General features: G+C 40.5%; 1 protein-coding gene across 2 annotated transcripts in view; it reads right to left on the reverse strand.

Moving 5' to 3' along the window:
• LOC124615357 (trafficking protein particle complex subunit 13) overlaps positions 1-16,336 on the reverse strand; it is a 218,862-nt gene that overhangs the window by 123,043 nt on the left and 79,483 nt on the right. For both annotated transcript variants that reach the window (XM_047143171.1, XM_047143172.1), the window contains exon 3: positions 6,013-6,097. In XM_047143171.1, the coding sequence (XP_046999127.1) occupies positions 6,013-6,097 (85 nt within the window). The remainder of the gene's footprint in view (positions 1-6,012; positions 6,098-16,336) is intronic.

Genomic DNA, 16,336 nt, shown 5'->3' on the forward strand with positions numbered 1-16,336 from the left:
GATGGTAGAGTTTGAGTGTGGCACAGATCCCATGAAGCCATGGGCCCCAGTTATCAACAAGGCACTGTGCTAGCTGGTAGTGGCTCCATAATGGTGTGGGCCGTGTTTACATGGAACGGACTGTGCACTCTGGATCTTTGCTTGCAGACCATTTTCAGTCATTCATGGATGTTATGTTCCCAAACAATGATGCAGTTTGCACGGGTGACAATGCGCCATGTCACTGGGCCACAATTGTTTATGATTGATTTGAAGAGCATTCTGGACAATTTGAGCGAATTATTTGGGCATCCAGATCGCCCGCATGAATCCCATCGAACATTTATGGGACATAACCAAGATGTCAGTTCATGCACAAAAACCAGTACTGGTAACACTTTTGCAATTGTGAATGTTCATAAAGGCAGCACGGCTCAATATTTCAGCAGAGGACTTCCAACGACTTGTTAAGTCCATACCACATTGAGCTGCTGCACTACACTGGGCAAAAGGAGGTCCGACATGAATTAGGAGGTATCACATGGCTTCTGTCACGTCAGTGCACAATATTAAAAATGAAAATAAATAGAAGGAAATGTAAGAGGAAACAGCACCTGAGGTTCAAATAAATGGCTTGTCCATACCACAAGTGATCTGTATCTTCAACAAGGTTGATGCACCACTTATTGTTCCCGAATTATGGTGGAATGGTCTGAGGAACACTGCACATCAGAGTGCTTGTGCGGTTCATCATGGAAGGTGTGTCCAATACCACACACACACACACACACACACACACACACACTGATTCCTTATGAACAGTACCCCACAACTTAGCACCTGGGTGTGGGAGAACATGAAAAAGATTAAGTCAGATGGTAGGGTGGGGGGACACATGTGGAGCCAGGAGGGGTAGAGAATGTTTGAGTCACAGGAGAGGATGGATATAGGTGGCTTTCAGTGACAGTGGTAACATGTGGGTTAACAGCATTAAAAGTCCTGAAACTGAAAAGGAAGAGCACTTTGCCAACATGAAAACCAAGACATTTGAAGAATGTATTTTTGGAACATGGTCACACGCAGCATCCTACTCACTTGCATTGATTCCCATATATAAAGAAACTTGTGACTGGAAAATATTTTGGTTCCAATGAACAGTTTATGGTATCTGTAGTGGGTATTCTGGAGAACTGGAATTGAACCTAAAGGGTGGAATCTATGTATAGCAAAATATTGTGAACGTAAACAACCTTTGCTCAGAAGAACAATAGCAACTGAGGATCATATTGACTAGACTGAAAACCCACTTCAGCTGTGAATGATGTATCCTTAACTGCATGACTAGTTTCAGAGACCTATAGTTCCATCACCTGGTGTCACACATCAAATGTGTTTGTTAAGTCATAGGTATGGGACAGGTGGGCCAATTACCCACAAAAGATCTAATTCGTGCATATGCCACATTTCAAAGTGCCAGAGCAGTGAGAGGAGTGCGTGCCCCACCAGTATCCAATGAACTAAATGGTGTGGCAGCAGAGGTGACCAGCATATGAACTGTGTGGCTGGGGATGGAAAGAAAATCGTGGGAACTATAGAAGTGCCCGAGTGATGGATCATTCACTTACATTATTAAAAGGTGCAGACAATAAAGAGGAGACACAATCACGGTATAATGTGAAACATATCAGTAATACATGCAAAAAATCATACTAAAATGAAACTCCATATTTAAGCAATAAAAATAAATAATACATACAAAAAACTGTATACTAAATTAAAAACCCCCATACTAAAGCAATAAAATAGGGTGATGGAGTAGTAAGATCTTACAATATATAACACAACTGTCTGTAGTGCTCATTAAGGCAGTAAAATATAAAATAAATCTGCTAACAGTTCAAACTGACAGAAAAACAGAAACCAGCTCTGTGCTAACAAGCCTCAGGAGCATGCACCCATGTGTTGAATATGCCTATGGCTACCTTAGCTTACTCTAGTTTTTATCTGTACTTGTTCTAAAAATAGCCACGCACTTTTGCGTTTATGTTTTATCTGCCTGGTAGTTGACTCCTCGGCACACCGGGCAGCCCATCCAAGCAGTCGCCCTGCCAGGAGGAAGTATGTAAATGGCTCTCACCAATAAATAGATTTTTCCTTGTATGGCCTGGCTGTTTACCAAAAAGTTATATGTCATCTCCTCAGTGTCTGAGAGCACCAACCTTGCCGACAGGCACCATGTCTGTCACATCAGAGTGCTGTCGGCAGGGAACTATTTTGCTACCTAGTTCATGTGCTCTTGCATTGCCACAAAGGTAGCCATCTACTCCTCAGGGTCATTCCATGTAAAGTCATCCAGGCCTGACACCCATTATCTATTTGTGAACTGATATTTGGTGTAATGCTTTTGTATCTAATATCATTAACTCTTGCCAATTTTTATTGCTTTACATACATTCTGTTGGTAGCAATTGCTGAAAGTTTTATGCAATGCGTTACTTCAAAGCAAACTGTAAAAATTTTAAAATTGGCTGTAGTTTTTAAATAAAAAATGGTAAGCTGACAGTTTTCTCCCTGAATATCCTTTCGGACATGCAGTTTCTGAAAACATGTTAGACTGGTCCAATTAAACTTTTTTAAATTAATTTTATTTAATTTTATTGTTAAATTATAAAAAATATTTTGGACAACTGCCCCCTCTGGAAAACACTCAAAAAAATTGGAAAGTGATCTACAAATAATAAAGTTTCATCACACAAAAAATCAGTTTTGAGAAATGAATGGCACTGGGGAATACACACACACACACACACACACACACACACACTAGAGAGAAATAAAATTACTACCCAAGAGACTTTAACAATATAAGTACACATAACAATATCCAAATTAAACAAAAATTGCAATATACGAAACAAAATTACACATTATAAAATATAGGGCAACTTGTACATTATATGACATATGAACACTTTCTTACCTCTGCCATAACCAAATTAACTCAAATTAACTCTATGTAAAAATACATAGCATTTTGTTTATAATATTTAAGCATTTTGTCAAAAGCCAATATTGTCGACACTGCACTAAGTGCTGGTGCTGCAATCTGCATTAAAGTTGGTTCGTAACTACACATGTGACGAGACACTTTGATGCTTAGACAATATTTTCTTGTACGAGAACCACTTTTCTTCCATCAACTTTGAGGACTCATTGCTCAGAGAACAAGTACGGCCTGTTGCTGTTGTGACAACTTCACACAGAACATGAGAGAAAGAATCACAAACATCATTATCAGGCCAATAGAAGGATGGGGCTGGTCCACGAGGACATATGAACTTTGCTGTAACATCTCCTCCTTCGCAATTCACCTTCTCAATAATTCCCAAATACCAAGAAGAACCATATGCACATGCAACATAGCAGTTGGGCTGCACAGTGCATTCTGGCATTAGTGGCAGAAGAGCATCTGAGAAATCATGCACAATAGTAAAATCCCTACCACAGCTCAGCCTTTTTGCTCCCATCTTGGTTGGTGGTATTGGTACAATGTGATGCACAGAATTGTTTTTGCACTTGTTAAATGCTGAGAAAGATAATGTCTGACTTGTACCATTTCATCTTTTGAAACAAAGAGAACTGAAATGCATTGCAGGTTCTCGTGACAGAATTCAAATACCTGTGAAGCTGTAGGTATTTGACCTTTATAAACTCTTTGAAAACTTGTTTTTGTGACAAGTCTTAACAGTGCCACCAATACGATCACAGGGAGATTTGCCATTGCCGGTAGCAAACAAGGACCAGCTGCACTTTATGTTGAAGTCGTGCTCATGGTAGAAGATATTTCTGAAATTCTTACAATTTTTATATTGTGCAGCACAACCATCAGTGAAATATTCAACATACACAAGATAAATTTCTGGAAATTCACAATTAAAAAAATTCAATATTATCTTCTTAGTCTGGTACAAGAAGGCTACCTCATGTTCTAGATCATCAGGAACAATACAAATACTTTTTGCATGCAAATGTGTGTCCTTTTTGAAGTGTGCAGAGTGCAGCTGCCATTGTTCCAATGGTACCCCTGCAGTTCATCTTGAGCAACAAAATTGAGATTTTCACTGAAATCCATTAAAATTAACAGTGATCCTTCATCGAGTGTTTCCTTCTTTATTTTCATATAATCAGATTGTAATTGAGAAAAAAAAAGGAAGAGTAAGTTTTTCAATTTTCTTAATTAGTGTGTCACAGAATTCTGATAGAGAATTGATTTGAACACTTTAGAAGTCATTCTATCAGTTTATGCCCATTGACTGTATTTGAACCACCTCATCAGGATCATAGTCTTCTATTTCATTTTCTAAGTGGGTTTGAGGCAATGAACTGGTGGGGCACTTTTCCACACAGACAAAACATATAGGCTCGGCTATTTATATCACATGTTGTTATTTTAATTAGATCTTGGTATGTTTCTTTAATAGAAATGGAATTCAGAAGCAATTTAATGTTTTGGCGGTAAATGCACACACATGCAGTATGTGTTCCTGATGATCCTGCAAGTATACACTGTTTTGGTTAAAGAGAAGCAAGTTTTGAGAACCCTACTTTGTCTTCAGGATACTTTTTTTTTGAGAGAGAATGCAGTTCAGTTAAATTACTTAAAACAAGATGCTTTTGTTCATGGGTATTTTTGGTGGTGCTCACTTTGTCTTTTTTCCCCCAGGCGTTATTCTTGTGTTTTCATCATCCAAATAAAAACTCTTTACTCTTTGCACGGTATCATGTGACAATGTCTTTCCTCTTTTCTGCTCAGCCATAATTAAATACCCTTCTTCATTAAAAGAGCTCTTGCTTGTCATACCAAATATTCAGAAACCTGAAATTGGGAACTGACTTTCTGTCAAGACCAAGTTCGTGGCACAAGAGCAAGTAACTGAATTTTTTCACGATTATTTGCATATTCAATTTTCTGTTTCATTTTGTCTACGAGTTGGAATTCTCAAAAATAGAACCACTTTTCATCACCTGTAACTATACAACGCAAAAATGGCTTCCTTTTATACTACCGAATGAGCAAAATTTCAGATTTTTTTTGCACTTTTCTATTTGCCTGTTGTTCAACTTGTGGCACCCATCTACCAGTCTTCTGAATCTTTCTCATCTCTCATAGCCAATTGGAAACAGCTTGTTGACTAACATCCAATTGCTCGGCAAGTCGATTGTGTGTTTGTGAATACCTTCATTGAACAATGCTTCCAATTCCACATCTTCATATTTTTTTGGCAGTTTTCCACGTTCCTTGTTCGTAACATCGAAGCCACCATTTTTGAAATGCCGAAACCATCATTCACACACTTTTTGCGATGGAGCATGTTCACCATAAGCTTCTCTAAGTAACTGGTATGATTCAGCACCAGTTTTCTTCAAATGAACACAAAAAATTAACTCTGCCTGTGAATGCTCTTTGTTCGGTACAAATTTCAACATATTGAACAAACAACACAACGCTACACACACCTGTTTCCATTTTATCACTCGTGTGAGTGTCTTTCACTTGTTTATGATACAACAAAATGGCACAATGTCAAATCTTTATAGCACACACTGCATTGGTGCGACATCTGTTGTCTGAAATCTGCATTTCATACTTGTACACTTGGTAGATATTTATAATTAACTGGATTGCCTGTCGCACCCTGTGACTTAAGAAACCATGTGATGGGTGGCACCTGACAATTGAGCTATGGAATTCCTAAACTAGATGTGCAATAATAGATATATTCACAGTTGAAGCTGATTTTCAATCTACTAATTGTAAAAGTTCATTGCCCAAAAAAGAGACTGCAATGTAGTGGATTTTTTTATCTAAAAATACATAGACTTGCAGTACTAGGCCATGTTGTACATTTGTTTCAGTTCATTGGGGCATTTTGTTTATGAACAATCTGTTCAGTTTCCATCATAATGAAAGTGTATGTGGCAAACAACATATCTAGCACAAAACGAAACACAAGAGTTTAAAAAAATCATTACCTTGACAGAAACATCACTTGCTACCTGGTTACTGTCATTGTGGACACAAATATAGCTTGAGAAGGTTTCGCCAAGATAAATATTTCTGAAAATAAAGAAAAAAAAGCTTCTCACTGCTTTGGTAACACATTTCATCAGCCATAAAACACTGGTGCTACATATCTTTTTGGACATAAAATTCATATATATAAGAAGTGAAAAGCAAACAGTGGAAAATCCAGAATGGAATGTAACAATATTATGAAAAGGAAAGTTACCACTCACCATATAGCAGAGACACTGAGTCACAGATAGGCACAACAAAAAGACTATCACAAATAAATAAAGCTTTCGGCCACTAAGGCCTTTGTCTAAAACAGGCATAGACACACACACACAAGCAAATGCAACTCACACACGTGACTGTAGTCTCAGGCAACTGAAACCACACTGCAAGCAGCAGCACCAATGAATGATGGGAGTGGCAACTGCGTGGGGGTAAGGAGGAGGCTGGGGTGGGGAGGGGGAGGGATAGTAAGGCGTGGGCGGTTGACAGTGAAGTGCTGCAGGTTAGATGGAGGGACAGGGGAGGGGGGGGGGGGGAAGTAGTGGAAAAGGAGTGACGTAAAAAGATAGTGTGATGGTGGAACGATGACTGTGTATTGCTGGAATGGGAACAGGCAAGGGGATGGATGGGTGAGGACAGTGACTAACAAAGGTTGAGGCCAGGAGGATTACGGGAATGTAGGATGTATTATTGCAGGGAGAGTTCCCACCGCGCAATTCAGAAAAGCTATTGTTGGTGGAAAGGATCCATATGGCACAGGCTGTGAAGCAGTCATTGAAATGAAGGATGTCATGTTTTGCAGCGTGTTCAGCAACAGGGTGGTCCACTTGTTTCTTGGCCACAGTTTGTCAGTGGCCATTCATGCGGATGGACAGCTTGTTGGTTGTCATGCCCACATAGAATGCAGCACAGTGGTCGCAACTTAGCTTATAGATCACATGACTGGTTTCACAAGTGGTCTTACCTTTGATGGGATACGTGATGTTAGTGACCATGCACTGTCCAATGGCATTATCCTCGTATCTGCACAAATGCTTTTGGCTGCCTTAGTTGCTGTCACCCCTCCACTGACTGGAGTAGGTGATGGTGGGAGGATGTATGGGACAGGTCTTGCATCTAGGTCTCTTACGGGGGTATGGACCATGATGTAAGGGGTTGGGAGCAAGGGTTGTGTAAGGATGGACGAGTATATTGTGTAGGTTCGGTGGACGGTGGAATACCACTGTGGAAGGGGTTGGATTTGATTTGGGGGAAGAGACCAAACAGCAAGGTCATTGGTCTTAGTGGATTAGGGAAGGATGGGGGAGGAAGTTGTCCATGACCTGTCAGAGGAACCATCCCGGCATTTTCCTGAAATGATTTAGGGAAATCACGGAAAACCCAAATCAGGATGGCCGAAAGCGGGATTGAATCGTCATCCTCCCGAAAGTGAGGTGGGAGGGGTGGGAAGGATAGTGGGCGGATGCACTATTTTCGACAAAGGCCTTGCTGACCAAAAGCTTATTTTGTGACAGTCTTTTTGTTGTGGCTATCTGTGACTCAGCATCTCTGCTATATGACAAGTAGCCCTATCCTTTTATTACATTGTTACATTCCATATTGGATTTTCCACTGTTAGAAGTGACATAATCTGTTTTTATAAAAAAGTAATTCAGTATTGTCTTACAAAGCCAGCATCTATTTGCTACAAATATAAACTTCTACTAGGTAATAACAGCATAATCATTGAAGAAAAAATTAACTTTCACAATACCAAAACTGATGAAAACGAGTCCCAGATATATAAGCCACACAGGTCTTTCTTGATACTCAACACAGCATTTAACACAAAGTTCACATCAAGAACTGCAGTTAATACTGAGTTAGTGAAATAAGCCAGTCGTTCAAGGAAACTTGTAATTACAATATTGTAACTAAATCTTTGGTTGTGCAAAATATGTAATATTTTCCTTGATCTTCAACTAGGAAAACATCTGAGAACAGCTGACTAGCAGAATGTAATGTGTTTTATATAGATCTACTCTTTGTAGTTCTTGAGTTAAAAAAAAAAAAAGAGCTTGCTTATAATTCTACTGACCGACAATAGATTCTTTAACTAACAAAAGATCATATCCACTGTAACTTTTTATAAAAAATGTAAATTTCAAGAAAGTTTTTCCATGGAAAATACATAGAACAGCAGTTTATCAGCAGATTGCTCTATTTGCAAGCAAATACTGTTTAAAACGTTTTCATGTCCTTTGAATCATACAGACATACCAATTATTCCATCAGAATATCTACTTCTATGCCTACATGCATATTCCACAAGCTATTGTATGGTGCACTATTAGTCATTTCCTTTCCTATTCCACTTCCAAAGAGAACCAGGGAAAAACAACTGTCTATATGTCTTTGTAGAGCCCAATTTCTCTTATGTTATCTTTGTGCTCCTTGACAAAATGTACACTGGCAGCTGTAGAATCATTGTGCAGTCAGCTTTGAAAGTTGGTCTCTGAATTTTCTCAATAGTGTCGAAAAGAATTTCACCTTGCCTCCAGCGATTCCCATTTGAGTTTCCGAAGCATCTCTGTATCATATGTGCTGACTGACCATACCTGTAATAAATCCAGCAGCCTACCTCTGAACTGCTTCAGTGTCTTCCTTCAATCTGATCTAGTGGGGATACCACACACGTTAGCAGTACTCCAGAATGGGTCACACTAGTATTCTGTATGCTGTCTTCTTTACGGATGAACCACACTTTCTAAAAATTCTGCCAATAAACTGAAGCCAACCATTTGCTTTACCTACTACAACTCTTACATGCTCATTTCATTCCATATCGCTCTGCAACATTATGCCTACATATTTAATCGATGTGACTGTGTCAAGCAGCACACTACTAATGCTGTATTTGAACATTATGTAATTGTTTTGCCAACTCATCTGCATTAACTTACATTTTTCTACATTTAGAGCTAGCTGCTATTTATCGCAACGACTAGAAATATTGTCCAAATTATCTAGTATCCTCCTACAGTTATTCAATGATGATACCTTCCTGTGCATCATAGTATCATCAGCAAACAGCCGCAGATTGCTCCTCACCCTGTCTGTCACATGATTTATGTATATAGAGAATAAAAGTGACCCTATCACACTCCCCTGGGGCACACCAGAAGATAACCTTGTCTCTAATAAACACTTGCCATGAAGGACAATATACTATATTCTATTATTTAGGAAGTCTTTGCGTGCCTCACATATCTGGGAACCTATTCTGTAAGCTCATACCTTTGTTAATAGTCTGCATTGGAGAACTATGCCGTATGATTTTTGGAAACTTAAAGAGTATGGAATCTGCCTGTTGCCCCTTCTTCCATTGTTCACAGGATAACGTCAGAAAACGGCAAGCTCACTAAATCCGTGCAGATTTGGGGACAGAAGCTTTTCCATCTGCAGGAAATTTATTATGCTGAAACTGAGAATATCTACGAGGATTCTGTGGCAAACGAATGTTAAGGATATTGGTCTGTAATTTTGCGGATCCATTCTTTTACTCTTCTTATAAGGGAGTTACTTGACTTTTTTCTGGTCACTTTGAACAGTGAGCATGGGGAAAGATTCACAATGAATGCAAGCTATAAGGGACTAATGCAGTAGAGGATTCTCTGTAAAACTAAAATGAGATTCCTTCTCGACCTGGTGCCTTACTTGTTGTCAGCTCTCTTAGCTGCTTCTCTGTACCAAGGATGCCTGTTACTATGTCCTCCATAAGGACGTCTCTGCAATGGTCAGATGTTGGTATGTTTGAACAATCCTTCAGTGTGAATGATTTCTTAAATATGAAATTTAAAACTTCAGCTTTCCTTTTGCTATCTTGTATTGTCACACTAGACTGGTCAATGAGTGGCTGGATACAAGACTTTGACCTGCTTAGCAATTTTATGTAGGATCAGATTTTTCTTGATGGTATGACGGTGGTCGTAGATGTACGTTTTGCGCACTGATCTTTTTGCTGCCACATGAATCCTCACTAACTTTTGCCTGTTGTCATTTACACATTCTGTTTTGAACCAAGAGAGTAACAGTTTATGCTTCCACAGCATTTTCCAAATTTTGTGATTAAACTGGGGTGGGTCATTTCCATGCTTAATCTACCTACTATGCTCATACTTCTCCTCCAGAGCACAATTTACTATAGATTTAAACTTCATCCATCATTACTCTATGTTCATCATAGTGGAACTAAATGATGTCCATTCAGTGTAAGACAACAACAACTGCTTATATGCTCTTTCTAGAAAAAATAATCTTCTAGACTTCTTGATTGATTTATTAACTTTAGTAAACACTGTTGCTATGATGCCATCATGATCACTAAGCCCTGTCTGTATACTGTTGCCATCAATAAGGTCATGCCTGTTTGTAGCTGCAAGGCCTAAAATATTTTCACTGCATGTGGGCTCTCAAACTAATCCTTCAAGACAGTTTTCCAAAAGCTGTGTCCAAAAGAACTTCAGAATATATTATATTCAACTATCTTTTACCCCGCGATATTGATGGAAATTAACACAAATGTGACGATCAGAAACTGTTTATGTAAACACACTCTGCAAATATATAGACTATTTTTCTACACGTTAACAATGGCAACTGAATCTTTTTTCATAATGTTGTACCAGCTTTCTTATTCCATTCTTACCTCAACACAAAAATGTCTGCAGTCTGTCTATTACGCCAATATCATCATGGTCTCCTACAGTTCCACATCCAAGAAATCCACAGGATGTCATGTTACTGGGGACAACAATCGATGTGGCAGCACACTGTGAGACATTCAATGCCGGCTTACCTGAACACACGAAGCTTCACTGTAACAGCCCCTGACGTGCTATATAACAACTTCTTGAGGGAAAGAGGATCAATTTTCTCTGATTTATAAGATTCTTTAGGGGTGTAAAGGTAATAGAAAGTAGTACCGACATTAAATCAGGAGGCATGCTTTGATTACAGTGTACCACAAATCATAATAGCCAGATATATTTTAGTCCTATTGCCAATTACATCATTTTAACAATCACCACAGGTGAGAATACTTCTCTAAAACAGTTTTCAATACAAAGGTTTTGAAGCCTTTCTGGAAGTTTTCTGTTTTCAGAAAAATACCAATTATGCTGAAACTTCCTGAAAGTAAAATCATGTGCTGGACTGAGACTCAAACTTGGAACCTTTGTCTTTTCCGGGCAAGTGCTTTACCAACTGGGCTACCCAAGCACAACTCTTGACCCATCCCCACAGATTTACTTCCCCCCATACCTCACCTCATACCTCCCAGACTTCACAGAAGTTCTCCTGCAAAACTTGCAGGTCTAATACTCTTGGATGAAATGATATTGCGGGGACATGGCTTAGCCACAGCCTGGGGGATGTTTCCAGAATGAAATTTTTACTCTGCAGCAGAGAGTGAGTTGATAAGAAATCTGCCAGGAAGCAAGATCATGCCGAAAGTTGTCTGAAATTTGTAAAGCTATAAAAAGTTTGATGTGTAAAGCATACAACAACTTTCACTGTCATATCTTAGCAAAAGCTCTTGCTGAGAACCTGACAAATTTCTGGTCCTAAGTGAAACTGCTGAGTTGGCCAAAGGCTTGGTCACCAGTCTGGTGTGGCAATAGAAGACAGCAAAAGTAGTTTTAAAATTCAGGTTGAAGCCATTCTGTCTGAGGATTGTACAAACATTACATAGTTTGACCATCACAGACACACCTGTATGGAAGACATAGTAATAGGTATCCCTGGCATAGAGAAGCAAATGAAAGAGCTGACAACAAATAAGTCACCAGGTCTGGACGGACTCTCAATTCAGTCTTACGGAGAGTACTCGACGGTGTTAGTCCCTTAGTTAGGTTGTATCATAAATCTCTTGCCCAGCACAAAGTCGCAAGCAACTGGAGAAAAGAAGAGGTGACTCTAATATACAAGAAGGGTAAAATAAATGGACCCATAAAATTACAGATCAACGTCCTTAATATCAATCTACTGCATACACTGAGTTCAGATATAATAGATTTTCTCGAGAAAGAAAGCTTCCATCCACAAATCAGTACATACTTACGAAATGTCACTCATGCAAAACTCAGCTTGCCATTTTCTCACATGATATCCTGTGCACCATGGATAAAGGGCATGAAGCAGATTCAATGTTCCTAGATTTCCAGGAACATTTGATGTGATGCCCCACGGCAAACTTTTAATGAAGGTCTGAGCACTTGCAATCAGTTCCCAAATATGTAAATGGCTTTGAGACTTCTTATGTGATAGAACCCAGTGCATCGTCCTCACTAGGAGTGCACCAAGGAAATGCAATAGGACCACTCTTATAGTTAAAAGCACAAATGATATGATGGACAGCAATCTCCAACGTTTGCTCATGATGCTGAGGTGTGCGGGAAGGTGTCATTGAGTGACTAAGCTTGCTCTAAATATAGAAAACTAAGTTAATGCAGATGAGTAGGAAAAACAATCTTGTAATGGTTAAATACAGCATTGGTAGTGTGCTACTTGACACATGCTGATTAAATATTTAGGTGTAACGTTGCAAGCCAGTATGAAATGGAATGAGCTTATAAGTGTGATATTAGGGAAAGTGAATAGCCACCTAGGATTTATGAGAATAAATTTAGGATAGTGTAATTCATCTATAAAGAAGATCACTTATAGAACACAAGTGTGACACATTCTTGAATACTATTTGAATGTCTGTGATCCCCAACAGGATGGATTGAAGGAAATCATCAAAGCAATTCAGAAGCGAGCCACTAAATTTGTTACTGGTAGGTCAATCAACATACAAATATAACGGAGATGCATCATGAACTCTAATAGGAATCCCTGGAGGAAACACGACATTCTTTTCATGAAAACCTATTGAGAAAATTCAGAGAATCAGCATGTCAAGCTGACTGCGGAATGATTCTACAGCTGCCAGTGTAAATTTCTCTTAACAACTACGAACAGAAGATATGAGAAATTAGGGCTCATATGGAGGCATACAGCAGCCATTTTTCCCTCACCCTATTTGCAAGCGGAACAAGAAAGGAAATTATTAATAATGGTACAAGGTACCCTCCTCCATGCACCACACAGTGGTCTGCAGAATGTGGGTTTAGATGAGAGTATTTTGTAACCTATCTTCTTTGTATACTAGTATTCCATCAATTCATCAATTAACTGAAGTCTGACACCTGCTTTACATACAACTGAACCTATTTACATTCCATTTCATATTCTTACAAACTGTTACATCCAGGTATTTTTAATAGCTAAACAATTCCAACTGTGACTCTTTGATATTATAGTTTTAGGATACTACTACTTTTTATTTCATGAATATATATAACTGTACATTTATGTACATTTAAAGCACAATGCTAATCTTGTCAAGATCTGACTGAATATTTGTGCAGAATCAAACAACTGAAAGTTGAGGACGGAATAACAGCAATATGGAAACGATACATGGCTACTAACCACACAGAGGGGATGGTTGGTTGGTTTAAAAAAGGGGGCAAGGGACCAAACTATGAGGTCATCGGTCCTTGTTCTTAATAAAACAATGCTACAAGTGTGAGAATAAAACGGATGAGACGTATAACACAAAACAGGAAAAAAGCAAAAACCACAAGAACGAAGGAGAGGCAATGAACCCTAAAAGGAACAAAAGAGGACAGGAAAACAACAGAGAGACATTAGAAACAGAGGAAAGTAAAACAAAAAAGCAGATTACAGTGGGTGGCCGACCATGAGAATAAAAAGGAAAAGCCAGCCACTCTGCAACAAATCCACCCTAAAAGCACTAGGGTGGAGGACACAGAGGGACAGAGGATGTACGCTAAAACCTACATAGAAGTATAAAACCCACTCTCATGAATAAAATGTAAAACTAAAGCTGCTGCTGACGCATCATCACCCAACACCGAAGGTAGGGAGCTGGGAAAGTTAAAAGCCCGAGCGGCTAAAAGTGGGCAGTCCAGCAAGAGGTGGACGACTATTATTTGGGAGCCACAGCGACACAGAGGAAGATCTTCACGACGCAGTAGGTAACCATGAAATTAGCCATGTATGGCCAATGCGGAGCTGGCAGACGACAACTAATTCCCTGCGAGAGGACTGCATGGAAGACATCCACACATTCATTGTCTCCTTAATGACACGAAGCTAGTTGTGCATACTGTTATGCCATTCCATCTCCCAAAGCCTGAAAACCCTGCAGTGTAAGACAGAATGCAGGTCAGCTTCTCAGATGCCCATCTCCAGAAGCAGTTTCCGCATTGCATGTTTGGCCAGCCTGTCGGAAAGTTCTTTGCTGGGATTCCGACGTGTCCTGGTGTCCACACAAACAGGGCATAGATGGATTCCTGGATGGACACTAGCAGAGGATGGTGAGGGTAGCACTGGTTGATAGCTTGTAGGCTGCTCAATGTGTCAGTACACAGGAGAAATGACGCACCAAGGCATGAACAGATGTGCTCAAGAGCACGAGATATGGCCGCCAGCTCTGCAGTGAAAGCACTGCAGCCATCCGGCAAGGAGTGCTGCTCAATATGTCCTCCATGAACATACGCAAAGCCTACATCACCATCAGCCATTGAGCCATTGGTGTAAACCACATCAGAGCCACGGAACACGTAAAGAATTGAGAGGAAGTGACAGCGGAGAGTGGTGGGGTTAACGGAGTCCTTAGGGCCATACAAAAGGTCCAGACGAAGCTGCGGCCGGAGCGTACACCATGGAGGTGTACGTGAACGGACCGCTAGTGGAGGTGGCAAAGGGAAGAACTCCAGTTAGGAGAGAAGGGATTGCACATGAACCGCAATCGTTAGTCCCGACCTGGGGCGCCGATGTGGGAGATGGACTACCGCGGGCGAGAAAAGGGGATGGTAATTTGGATGCTCAGGAGAACTACAAATGTGTCCAGCATAACTGGCCAGCAGTTGTGCACATCTGATCTGCAATGGAGGGACCCCAACCTTCACCAGTACGCTGGTCACCGGACTCCCATAAACCACACTCCCATAGTCAATTTGGCACTGGACAAGGGCTCTGTAGAGTCACAGCAGTGTAGAGTGATCTGCACCCCAATTGGTGTTGCTCAAGAGAATGGAGGGCATTACGTTTAAGCTGATGAAGATGAGTAAGCCACATCAATCGAGCGTTGAAAACCAGTCCTAAGAATCGATAGGTATCTACTACAGTGAGTGGATCGTCATCAAGGTAAAGTTCTGGGTCCGGATGAACGGTACGATGGCGACAGAAGTGGATGACACACGACTTTGCGGCTGAAAACTGGAAGCCGTGGGATAGAGTCCATCATTACGCCTTGTGGATGGCTCCCTGTAGGTGCTGCTCAGCAACACCAGCACTGGAGCAGCAGTATGATAAGCAGAAGGCATCTGCATACAGAGAAGGTGAGACGGAGGGCCCGATAGCTGCTGCTAAACCATTAATGGCCGCTAAAAATAGAGACACACTCAATACAGAGCCTTGTAGGTCACCATTCTCCTAGATATGGGGGAAACTGTGGGAGGCACCAACTTGGACACGGAAAGTACGGAGTGATACGAAGTTTTAGATAAAAATCGGGGGTTCCAGAGACCCCACTAATACAATGTGACACGGATATGATGTGGCCAGGTCATATTGTATACTTTACGTAAATCAAAAAAGACAGCAAACAGGTGTTGGTGTCCACAAAAGGCTGTTTGGATGGGAAACTCGAGGGACACAAGATTATCAGTGGCAGAGTGACCCGACCCGACTACCGACACACCATACGTTGAGAGCAACTTATGACAGTAAACTTGCGACAGTAAAGTTTCGACATCTCTGCCTTGGCCAGTAAGTACAGTGCCACCCCACTGGGCGGTAAAATGTCCCAAAAGTAGGAAATATTTAAGGAGTTGATCAATCAGTGCAGCTAATACATTCAGGGGGACTGCACCATCTGGAGGAAGATACACATTGCAGACAGTTATTTCCTGTGTCACCCTTATTCTGACAGTCACAGCTTCAAGAGGGGTTTGAAGGGGCCCAGTGTCACTACCGACTGAGTTTAGGATGTAAACGCAAACTCCACCTGACACTCAATTACAGTCGCTACAGTTCCTGTAATATCCCTTATAGCCATGGAGGGCAGGGTTCTGTATTGCCAGGAAGCACGTTTCCTGGAGGGCAATGCAGAAAGCAGGTTTAAAGCTTAACCGTTGCCATAGTTCAGCCAGGGAGTGGGAAAAA

This window comes from Schistocerca americana, chromosome 5, assembly GCF_021461395.2.
Source record: "Schistocerca americana isolate TAMUIC-IGC-003095 chromosome 5, iqSchAmer2.1, whole genome shotgun sequence".
Classification (NCBI taxonomy): Eukaryota; Metazoa; Arthropoda; class Insecta; order Orthoptera; family Acrididae; genus Schistocerca; species Schistocerca americana.